The 13,000-nt window shown below is 37.8% G+C and overlaps 1 protein-coding gene across 1 annotated transcript; it reads right to left on the reverse strand.

Moving 5' to 3' along the window:
• Positions 10,795–13,000, reverse strand: LOC104725124 (probable inorganic phosphate transporter 1-3). The gene is made up of 3 exons (XM_010443728.1): positions 12,877–13,000; positions 12,249–12,669; positions 10,795–12,129 (listed from the first exon to the last, which is right to left on the reverse strand). The coding sequence occupies exons 2-3, from the start codon at positions 12,647–12,649 to the stop codon at positions 10,977–10,979; spliced, it is 1,554 nt and encodes a 517-aa protein (XP_010442030.1). The 5' UTR covers positions 12,650–12,669; positions 12,877–13,000; the 3' UTR covers positions 10,795–10,976.

Consider the following 13,000-nt stretch of genomic DNA (forward strand, 5'->3'; position numbering starts at 1 on the left):
TTGGAAACAGAATAGAAGATGTAAAAGTCATAAGAGAGCTCTTATAAATGTCAAAAATAGGCTAAAACATTATCAGACAACATAATTAAGTGCTATCCTCCAGACCCATACTTTCTGCATGCTTCATAAATGTCTTTGGAGGTAATGCTTTCGTAAATATGTCTGCGACCATTAGCTCAGTGCCTATGTGTTCAATGACAAACTTTTCTCTTTTAACATCTTGCTTTAATGATAGATATTTGAGTTCCATATGCTTGGCTCCTTTAGATATCCTATCATGCTTAGAGAAGAAGATTGCGGCTTGATTGTCACAGTAAAGAGTTAGAGGTTTGTCAACAAAATTCAAAACCCCAAACTCTGACACGAAATTCCGCAACCATGTTCCTTGAATAGAAGCCTCATAACATGCTACATACTCAGCCTCCATGGTGGATGTATAAATCAACTCTGACTTCTGGCTTTTCCATGAAATGGCACCTCCACCAAGGAGATACACATAGCCGAGAGTACAGTGCCTAGAATCTTCACATCCACCAAAATCAGAGTATGAAAATCCAACCATCTGTGGATGTGTTGATTTTCGATATGTCAACATGTAATTTCTTGTTCCCTTTAGGTATCTCAAAACTTTCTTCGCAGCTTTCCAATGAGCAAGTCCTAGGTTACTCATGAAATCTACCCAACATTCTGACTGCATGACTAATATCAGGTCGAGTGCAGACCTGTGGGTACATCAAACTTCCCACAAGAGATGCATAAGGGTACTTTTGCATTTCATTATGTTCCATTTCATTCTGCGGACATTGCTTAAGGTTAAGCTTGTCACCCTTTTGCATAGGAACATTATTAGAAGAACACATCATCATGCCAAATCTCTCAAGAACTTTATCAATATATGCTTTCTGAGACAATCCTAAAATTCCTAGTGATCTATCACGGAATATTTCAATTCCTATCACATAGGATGCCTCACCCATATCTTTCATATCAAAGTTCTTAGAGAGATAACTCTTAGTCTCATGTAGTAGACCAAGACCATTAGTGGCTAATAAGATGTCATCAACAGACAAAACCAAAAATATGAACTTATTCCCACTAATCTTGAGGTATATACATGGATCCACAACATTTTCTTTGAAACCGAATTTCGTGATGGTTTCATCAAACTTTAGATACCATTGCCTCGAAGCTTGTTTCAGTCCATATATTGATTTCTTCAATTTGGAAACCATATCTTCTTGACCTTCGATTATGAAGCCTTCAGGTTGAAGCATATAGACTTCTTCTTGCAAGTCTCCATTAAGAAAGGCAGTTTTCACATCCATTTGATGTAACTCGAGATCATACTGAGCTACTAACGCCATGATAATTCTGAGAGAGTCTTTTCTAGACACAGGTGAAAAAGTCTCACTATAATTGATGCCTTCCTTTTGACTAAACCCTTTGGCTACCAGTCTGGCTATATATCGTTCTACATTGCCATTACAGTTGAATTTGGTCTTAAAGATCCACTTACACCCGACTGCTTTGTGTCCATCATGCAATGGAACGATGTCCCAAACTTCATTCTTAACCATCGAGTCTATTTCATCTCTACTGGCATCAATCCATTTATCAGAATTAACATCCTTCATGGCTTGTGAATAAGAAACCGGATCTTTAATGTTTTCTTCTCCAGATTCTATTTGATAAATTACAAATTCATCTGAAATAGCAGATCTCCTCGTACGATTTGATCTTCTTAATGCTGGTTCCTCTTGTGCTTCATGATCATTATTGGCAAGATTTTCATCAAGGAGTGTGTGATCATTCAATGGGGTTTCCTCATTGTTTAACGGTTCAACAATGTTAGGAATCCCAACATTCAGAACTAAGGGTAATGGAATATCAACCCTAGTTTCCTGAATAGTTATATCACGAACTTTATCACTCGCACTAATCTCACCATTCTCAAAAAATCTGGCATTATTGGTTTCTACTATTCTCGTACTATGGGATGGACAATAAAATCTATATCCTTTAGACTTCTCAGGGTAACCTATAAAGAAACCACTGATCCTTCTGAAGTCAATTTCTTTTCATGTGGATTGTATATTCTAACTTCAGCTTGACACCCCCAAACTTGGAGGTTTGACAGACTAGGTTTCCAGCCTTTCCACAGTTCAAAAGGTGTTTGAAACTGCTTTGCTAGGTACCCTATTCAAAATATAGACCACAGTACGTAATGCGTCCATCCACAAGGATATAGGTAGGTTAGCATGATTCATCATAAATCTAACCATTTCCATATAAGTACGATTACGCCTTTCAGCTACACCATCTGGCCATGGAGAACCAGGCGTTGTGGACTGCGCAACAATTCCTAATTTTTGAAGGAGTATGGCAAATGGTCCATGATGTTGTCTTGTTTCATTATACCTGCAATTAAATTCACCACCTCTATCAGACCTTATGATTTTCACCTTTCTATCTAATTGCCTCTCAACTTCATTAATGAATGCTTGTACATCATCCACAGATTGAGATTTTTCATGCAATAAATAGAGATAACAATAACGTGAATAATCATCAATAAAAGTGATGAAGTACTTTTCACCTCCAAAAGTTGGAACGTCAAATGGTCCACAAATATCTGTATGTATGATTTCAAGAAGCTGTGTACTTCTTGTGGCTCCTTTCTTAGTGTGTTTAGTTTGCTTACCTTTAATGCAATCTATACACATTTTCTTATTGGTAAAATCAAGATTCGGAATGACTCCATCTTTTACCAATCTTTTAATTCTTTCATAAGAAATATGTCCTAATCTTTAATGCCACAAGAAATATGAGTCATCAGTACATGTTTTATTGTTAAGTCTACTTTCAGAATAANTCTATATCCTTTAGACTTCTCAGGGTAACCTATAAAGAAACCACTGATCCTTCTGAAGTCAATTTCTTTTCATGTGGATTGTATATTCTAACTTCAGCTTGACACCCCCAAACTTGGAGGTTTGACAGACTAGGTTTCCAGCCTTTCCACAGTTCAAAAGGTGTTTGAAACTGCTTTGCTAGGTACCCTATTCAAAATATAGACCACAGTACGTAATGCGTCCATCCACAAGGATATAGGTAGGTTAGCATGATTCATCATAAATCTAACCATTTCCATATAAGTACGATTACGCCTTTCAGCTACACCATCTGGCCATGGAGAACCAGGCGTTGTGGACTGCGCAACAATTCCTAATTTTTGAAGGAGTATGGCAAATGGTCCATGATGTTGTCTTGTTTCATTATACCTGCAATTAAATTCACCACCTCTATCAGACCTTATGATTTTCACCTTTCTATCTAATTGCCTCTCAACTTCATTAATGAATGCTTGTACATCATCCACAGATTGAGATTTTTCATGCAATAAATAGAGATAACAATAACGTGAATAATCATCAATAAAAGTGATGAAGTACTTTTCACCTCCAAAAGTTGGAACGTCAAATGGTCCACAAATATCTGTATGTATGATTTCAAGAAGCTGTGTACTTCTTGTGGCTCCTTTCTTAGTGTGTTTAGTTTGCTTACCTTTAATGCAATCTATACACATTTTCTTATTGGTAAAATCAAGATTCGGAATGACTCCATCTTTTACCAATCTTTTAATTCTTTCATAAGAAATATGTCCTAATCTTTTATGCCACAAGAAATATGAGTCATCAGTACATGTTTTATTTTTAAGTCTACTTTCAGAATACAAGGAGAGATGTGTCTCATAAGGTTGATCAGCCAGTTTTAACATATAAAGACCATCAACTAATATTCCAGAACCAATTCGTTTAGAGTTCAGAAATATATTAAAACAACCATCTCCTTGAGTAGATTTAAAACCAGCCAAATCAAGTTTGCTTACAGAAACTAAATTACGGGAAATAGATGGAACATAAAGAGTCTGATATAAATCTAGACAAAATCCACCATCTAAAATGAGACGATAGGTGCCAACAGCTTCAACTGGTGCCTTGTCTCGATTTCCCATCAGTAAGTAGTTTTCACTTGAATTTATGGTCTGGATCGTAATGAATCCCAGTACGGAATTCGTTACATGTACATTAGCACCGCTATCAATCCACCAAGTTTTGGAAGAAACATAAGTAAGATTAGATTCGAGAAAGTTTACGGAACCCATAGGATTACCTTTCTTTTCGAACCATTCTTTTCTTTTACGGCAATCTTTCTGAAAGTGTCCAACCTTTTTACAAAAGTTGCACATGTAATCTTTCTTTGCCTTTTTCTTCGGATTAACTTGATCGGAATCGTTCATTGAGGGTTGTGCTCTTTGATGGCTCTTTTTCTGCCTAAACCCAACTTTAGGTCCAGCTCCTTGAACATGATGGGAAACTTTAATTCTTTCACGACCAAGTCTAGCCTCCTCTTGGACTAGTTTATTAGCCAATTCCTTAGATGTCCACCTTTCATCAATTGCATTATAATTGATATGAAAGGGTCCATACTGAGGAGGTAGTGAATTTAGGATAAATTGGACAAGAAATGAATCGTCCACACTCATTCCTAAATTCTTTAGTTTAGCCGAAAGGTTGGTCATTTCAATGCAATGTTCATGCGTAGACCTTGTCCCATCATACTTAATGGTTGTAAGATCTGCCATAAGTTTCCCTGCAAGGGATTTGTCTGCAGTCTTAAACCGTTCTTCTATAGCTGCTAGATAATCTATAGCTTTATCTGCATCTGGAAGGGAAGTTTTAATATTGCTAGCTATGGTCATTTTTAAAAACATCATGCTTAATCTGTTCGCTTTCTCCCAAGCTTTTTGGAGAGCCTTTTCTTCCTCAATACTATTTATAGTTAAGGGATCTGGCTCTTCTTCACGAAGTGCTAAATCCATATCTAGTACTCCAAATGTGAACTCAACTTTCTCTTTCCATTCTGAGAAGTTGGTTCCAGTGAGGATCGGAACAGTAGAGACCATAGATGGCAAATTAGCAGGAAATGATGCTGCGATTTAGAGATATAACAAGCTTTAATTGGGGCTCAAAATTTAAACAACACATTAACAATAATTATTGAATGCATATGACTTCAAATTATAATGCTCCTGTGGGTAGTCATTATAATATATCCTAATGTCATAGCTTTCAGAAAATTTTTCTTGAATGATGTATCAGATTAATTAAGCTATCTGTGGATATACTTAATTAACTCATATACAAACATTCTAATAAATTATTGATCATGTTTTATGTCAATAGCCTACCTGTGGGTAGCTAATTAATACATAAACATATCAAAATTTAAATATTTTGGTTTTCTATGTGCAAATCATTATAAGATAAAACCATTATGGTTAAATCAATTTTTTAATTATGCACATTAAGATAAACTAATCTTTTATCACTTATATATATATATATATATATATATATATATATTTTAATTTAAACACAGATTGTAACTTGAAACTTAAATCAAACAAAAATTCAAGTGTACAAACATCATAACTTAACGCTTTAATTTTCAGTTCTTTAAACCATAAATCTATTATTCTTAATGGATTAATTAGATATTCATAACCATAAGCTCTGATACCACATGTTAAACATACTTTTAACATGAACCCCAAGATCTTAAACATCTATATTAATCACATAATAGAATCATAAAGAGGGTTAAAGTAATACCTCCACTCATTGTAGAAATGATGATTCCTTGAATGGTTTCTTCTTCTTTCAATGGCTTGGCTTGAAGACTTGAAAAGAAACTCTTAGATTATCTTTAGGTGGAAGATAAGGTTTCTCTCCCCTTTTCTATAAACTCTTTTCTTTATGTGTTGTTTTTGTTCTTGTGATGATTTGTGATGGAGCAAACCATCAATTTATAGGAGGGAAGAGGACCTTACTCCTCATAAGGGTTTTGTCTTCTAATTTAATCTCAACCATCCATCATAGTAGAGATGAAGACAGTGGTGACAAGTGTGAGAACAAGTGTCTAGCATTGCTTCAAACACAACATGCAACTTCACACTTGTTCTCTTATAAGCTTTAGCATGACATGTAGCTTAATACTTGTCCTTATAAGCATAAGCTTCACATATAGCTTAACATCTGTTCTTTTAGTTCCCAAATGATTAAAAATAAAATATAACAAACCCAATTAAATAACCTACTAACTATAAGACCACATACATGGGTAAGAAATAATTATTTTCTTACACACAAGTATCAAGTAACAAGGCTCCCACTAAAAAAGGCTAAGCTGATGTATTCATACGTAGTTTACAATTTTATTTTATGCATCATGGTATATACTCCATATCAATACTATACAATGCAGTTTTACAGTTAATGCAAAACCTATACGTGCATTATTTTAATAGCTGTAGCAATCACAACAAATCATTTTTGTTAATTAAAACTAGTATAGTAGTATACAGTTGCTGCAAAAGTCAGCGTCGTATTGCTGTATCAATTTGTTATTTGTCGATCAATGCGACAACCGGGTAAAGTCTGTCAAAACGATATTTTTAGGCTGGGAAAAGAAATAAAAACAATTTTGCCGAACCGTCCTGGAATTCGTAATTTTGTTTGGGCCAGTTTTTTTCAAGACCGAACCCCGAACGATCGTGTTTTGATTTAGTTTAAAAGTGGCACAGCGTAAGCTTTTAAAGGACAGATTTAATAATTTGTTGATTTTTGGAATACATAAAAACTAAGGTTTTGTGAAAACTCATCACAATATTTTTGCAAGAGTTTTTTTTTTTGTTTTTTAATAGAAAACAATTCTTTGGAGATTATAAATCCAAATCAGATTTCGACAACATCCAGCAATACTTTTAGATGCAACTGACGGAAAAAAAGACTGTTATTTTATATATATATATAAATAAATTAATAATATAGAGATGTATATATACTATTTTGGAATACGTAAAAACTAAGGTTTTGTGAAAACTCATCACAATATTTTTGCAAGAGCTTTTTTTTTTTTTTAATGGAAAACAATTGCTTCAAGATTATAAATCCAAATCAGATTTTGACAACATCCAGCAATATTTTTTTTAATGAATATAAAATTTTATTCATAAAAAATCGTTTTCTCTTTACAACAAGTGTAAACTAGTTTAAAATCCTTCTAGCAAAGCATACAAAAATTTATGTTCTGGTGGTGGACCAGAGGATGAGAACATCTTCATACAGACGATTTCCTGAACCTTGAATGAGTAGAAGCTTGTTCTGAATGGTTCTATCAATCCATTGATCAAGTTGGGATGCAGAAATAAGGGATTCACCATGCCTGCGGTTATTTCGTTCTTGCCAAATGGTGTGGAGTGCTACCTGAAGGAAAATCGCAGTAACAAATGGGGATGTTTGTCAAGTGTTGAGTCAGAGATGAGTATCTTGATGAGCTCCCAATCGGAGGTTGAGTATTCCCCAAGAAAACCAGAGGTGAGCTTACTCCAGACCTGTTGCGAGTAAGGGCATTGGAAAAAAAGATGAGATCGTGTTTCCAAAGGTGCTGAGCAGAGAGAGCAGGAGGTGTCAACCGTCTGATTCCAGTTCAACATTCTATCACCCGTGGAGAGTCTGTTGAGCATTCCAAGCCATGTCAGAAACGCAAATTTTGGAGTTGCCTGAGAAAACCACAAACCTTTCGCCCAATTTTGCACAGGTTTTGCTATGCGCAGTTGGAGCCAGGTGTCTTGAGTCGAGAATTTTTTCTTAGGAAAAGATGTGTGTCTCCACAGATGCACATCAGCTATATCATGTCTTCGCTTAGCCTTGACACCAGCGATCTGCGTTTCCACTGCGTTTAGAGTGTCCACTCTATGCCGCCGGACTCGATGGTGTAACATAGCAGATTCAACAGTTTCATGTTTGGGTACAGTGTAGAATTCTCTAGACTTATCTTCAGCCCTGAATATCGAGCAAATTCATCAAATATTTGAATAATCCCTTCCACTGATCTTTTAGTACCCTCAGCAAAAACCATGAGGTCGTCTGCAAAACAGAGGTGTGTAAGGAGAAGATTATGACATCGAGGGTGATAACCAAATCTGTTTTCTGTTGCTGCTTTATTGATCAAGTGAGAGAGGACGTTCATGCAGATGACAAACAGATATGGAGAGAGGGAACAGCCCTGCCTCAAACCACAAGCACTCCCAAAAAAACCAGCTAACTCACTGTTCAACTGAACTGAGAAGGTTGCTGTGGAGATACACAGTCAGATCCAGTTTATAAAGATTTCAAGAAAACCTAAAGCCTGAAGTGTATTAAGCAAGAACGACCATTGCTCTGAGTCGAATGCTTTGGAGATGTCAATCTTCATGGCACAGTGTGAAAATATGTCATCCATGTGAGAATATTTTACCTGTTCAGATGCTAGAAGGACGTTTTCCATGAAGATGTGATCTTTTACAAAGGCTGTTTGATTCGAAGAGATGATCTCTAGGAGCAATACCTTGAGGCTATTCGCAAGAATCTAAGAAATCACTTTATATATGACGTTCCAACAGAAGATGGGACGATAGTCTTTCATGACCCGTGCATCGTCTTTTTTAGGAATCAATGCAAGAATGGTGGTGTTAATACCCTTGGGGAGAAAGCCTTTGTGGAAGAATGATTGTATGGCGACCGTGAAATCCTTCCCCAGTATGGGCCATACTTGCTTAAAAAACTCACTTGTATAACCATCTGGCCCTGGGCTCGTATTTGCAGGCATCGAGAAGAGGACACTCTTGATCTCTTCATCGGACACGTCTTGAATTAACATAGCTCTATTGTGATCAGTGCAGCGGAAATGCAACAGGGACTATAAAGATTACTTGGGTTAAGACCAAGAAAGGTCGAGAAGAACCTAGCCGTTTCGTGTTTGATATCAGATGAAGTATTGGCAACAGAGCCATCCTCCCATTGTATCTCACAGATGGAGTTCTTATTTTCCCGAAGCTTGACCGCATTGTGGAACACACGATTATTCTGATCTCCAAACTAGAGCCAGTGTAGTTTGGACATCTGCTTCATTAGACACTCCTCTAGTTCTGAGAGTTGTTGCCACTGTGCATAAGCTTCTGCCTCGTACTGCATTGCATCAATCGTGGAATGAGCTAAGTTTGCAACTTGTTTTTCACATAAATCAGTGTGAGCTTCTCGTGTTCTCTTAACTAGATCCCCCAGACAGTCTCGAGTCAAGGTTCTAATCCCCTGTTTCAGACCCTTTAACTTTTTAGTGAACCGGAACATTGTAGTTGTGGAGAGAAATAAAGGAACAGTCTCATCCCAAAACGACTTAACAACATGCAGAAATTCCGGCAAGAGAGCTACAGAATTGACAAATTTGAACGGTCGTTTCAGAGCAAGTGTTCCCACATCAAACTGGATATGGCTACGAAGATGGTCAGAACAACCTCCAGATTTCGTATACACAGTTGAAACGCGGGAACCGGTGGAGCCACACATCATTAATAAGGACACGGTCAAGTTTTTTACAAATTAAACCATCCTCATGTTTATTACACCATTTGAACAAAGAGCCCTGAGCCCCCATATCCGACAAATTACAGTGATTCACATTTGTTTGAAACTCACACATACTCGGAGACAATGTAGCTGAATGGAGGTAGCCAGAATGCTCTTCTCCACTCAATTTCTCATTAAAATCCAAGGTTTATCCTGAAAAAGCTGTGAGTCCTTATGATGGCGCATATCTTCCCACAGACTTCTTCTCTCCTCAACCAAGTTTTTTGCGTAGACAAAAGAACAGAAAAATTCCTCTGATTCACCCTCCAACAGAATAGAGCAAGTGAAAATTTGATCACTTTGGAAAACCAGAGTTAAGCGGACATTAGGTCTCCAAAGCACCCAAATACGAACTAACCGGTGATATTCATAATTTGACTGAAAAGACCAGTTTCTGAAAACGGAAGCTGCTAGTCTAGCTGCATTCTTTTCCTTGACTCTTGTCTCTAAGAGGCAACCAAATTGCATCTCCTTATTACTAGTCCATTCACGGACCACGGAATGTTTAATAGTTTTGTTGAAGCCCCGCACATGCCATGAGAAACTCATCATTTAAAAAGTACATTTAGGAAGCCTCTTATTTGAAGCAACGGAGGTGCTAACCTTAGTTGCCTGAGTTGAAGCTTCTGCTATTTCCTTCTGCTTACGTTGAGTGATTCTCGCCGATGGGGGACATCCACCACGACCCATGTCATTTGTGGCATTTGTCGTTTGTGACACATTTTGTTTCGATATATCCTCAGAGGTCACACCAACCATGGTATCAGAGCCAGCAGCTGAAAGTTTCCCAGCAACTTCTATGGCAACATCTTCCATGATTTCACCTTCCTCCTCATCCTCTGAGACACTAAGTACAGCAAACTTGGACGCTGACACTATGGGGGGAATAGTTGACTGTGAAACAGAGGACTTACTAGGACTACGACTCATTTTTTAGGGTGACACTACAGACCATTCATCAGACGCAACAGACTGGTCGACTGGGGAGTGTACCACTTCTTCCAAACCACTGGTATCTACTTGCAAAGCAATACTTTTAAATGCTATAACTCAAGTGTACAAACAAATAGAAGTGAATTAGATAATTGACTTGATGCAATTGACGGAAAAAAAGACTGTTATTTTTTTTTTAATGTAAATTCAAGTAAATACTTATATATGTATAAACTAATAATATAGAAATGTATATATGCTATTTTGAATAAAGTTATGGAAAAGTATAAAAATATTTTTCATTTGTATTACATGAGCCGTTGTTAAGAGGCGAACACTTGTTTTACAGTAATAAACATAACATGAATTTGCTTCTTAGGAGTTCTTTGAAAACTGATCAATGGTTACACTTACACACTAAGAAAAAAACAAAAAGCAAACGTAGAGGTGCACAATATCATATCACAAAAAAAAATGAAACATTAAAATGACGAAAACGAATAACAAATATATATTAACAATATGACGGAGTAATCATTTCTCAACCTCAGCTTCACCGGAGAGTTCTTCAAGGGACTTGCCCTTTGGCTCAGGGACAAGGAATGTGAAGAGCATACCAATAAAGTTGATAACACCAAGCATGATCAATGAGTTCTTGACTCCAATACCCGGTGGGTATCCTGCGTCTGTCTTGGCTGGATCCTGTGATTGAGCCGCATATAGGAACCCGAAGGCTCCAACAATGGCTCCAGCCTTACCTGTCGCAGCTGATATTCCGTGGCATGTGGACCTTAATCTAGCTGGGAAGATCTCAGCAGGGACAATGAAAGTGGTTGCATTTGGTCCAAAGTTAGCGAAGAAAAAGGTGAGGGAGTACATAATCACGAATCCAATACGGTTGTCTGGTTTGATCCAGTGGTTGTAAGGGAAGGCAATGGCAAACATAAATACCGTCATGAAGAAGAATCCCATTAGCTGGATTGCAAACCTTCCCATGATATCAATAAAAGCCACGGTGAACCAGTACCCTGGGACAGTACTGCAAAGCGCGATGAGAGTCTGAGCCCTAGCGATCTTGAAAACCTCATGAACAGCATTCATGGTGCCTGCCTTTGGAATCCATCCAATGGCCGAAAAAATATCCTTTTGGAACAAATTTTGGCTGTAGAAAGCAATGTCAAGCAAGAACCAAGTTGAGGTACACCCAAGGAGTGGAAGCCCGTGGCGCCTAAGGAATTCCTTGGAGAACAATCCATAGTTCAGTTTTGGGTCCTCGGCCCTTTCTTCAACTTCAAGCTCTACTTGTAAGACCTTGGACATGTCTTTTGTTGCTTGTTTAATGTCCTTGGCAACTAAAGCAGTGTAACGAGCGGTTTCAGGCATCTTCATACGCCAATAGAAGGTCATGGCCGCAGGTATAGCGCCAAACATGACAATGATACGCCAAATGTAATCAGCTTCCGGAGGCGTTGAGAGAACCCTGTCTTGGTCATAGGTCGGCGATGGAAACTGTTTGTCGAAAATGGAAGAGACTGCAAGAGCCACAAAACCACCAGCCAAGATACCGACACCTTGCATAGCAAAGACGGCAGCGATGAAAGCCCCACGAGTCTTCTTGTTAGCATATTCAGACATGATGGTGGCTGAAAGAGGGTAGTCACCTCCAATGCCAAACCCGAGCCAAAACCTATACATAACCGTTCAAATATTAATATTTTTTTGTTTCATTTGTTTTTGGAGGTTGTAACTATCATGTGGATGATCTCATGTTCATAGATAAAACAGTTTTGACCGTGATAATTGTACCTGAAAAAGCAAAGAGTGGTCATGACACCCTTGGCTTGGTTTCCAAAGGAGAGACCCGAAGCAATAGAACACACGATCATCATGATCAAAGTCAGACCGTAGACTTTTTTCCTTCCTAGCTTGTCACCAAGCCATCCGAAGAAGAGCTGACCAGCAAGAGTCCCACAGAGGGCAACACCATTGACTGCTGCCGCAACATGAGGGGGAAGGGAGCCAGGCTTTGCTGACTCTGGATTGAAGTAGTAGAGGCGTCCTAGGAGCTTCGTGACCAAGGACACACAAAAAAGATCATAGGCATCCGTAAAGAAACCCATACCGGCGATGACAATCGCCGTGAAATGATAAAGTTGCGTCTTCGCAACATCCAGTGCCTTTAGCACTCCTAGTTGCTGATCGGCCATCTTTGTCGCTTTTGTCTCTCCTGTTTTCATGAAGTAAAAGTAAAATTTTTGTATAAATTTTCCTTTTGTAAATTTGTACTACAAGTTTTTTTTCAGACTAAATACTTAACCAATTAAGAGAAGAACTTTTGAAGTTAAGCTAATTAATATACATATAATAATCAAATCATTTAAGCAAGTACTATCATATATTTGAAATCATATTATAAACTTGTACGCATTCTTACCCTCACGTTGTGTTAATTGGTGTTGAAGGACGAGGCAAGAGAGAGAACTATCGAGATCGAAAGAGAGAGAGAGAGAGGTGGTGAGGGTTGTGACATTGTGGTGGCTGAGACGGTCGACATTTAT

This window comes from Camelina sativa, chromosome 11 (assembly GCF_000633955.1).
Source record: "Camelina sativa cultivar DH55 chromosome 11, Cs, whole genome shotgun sequence".
In the NCBI taxonomy this organism is placed as follows: domain Eukaryota; kingdom Viridiplantae; phylum Streptophyta; class Magnoliopsida; order Brassicales; family Brassicaceae; genus Camelina; species Camelina sativa.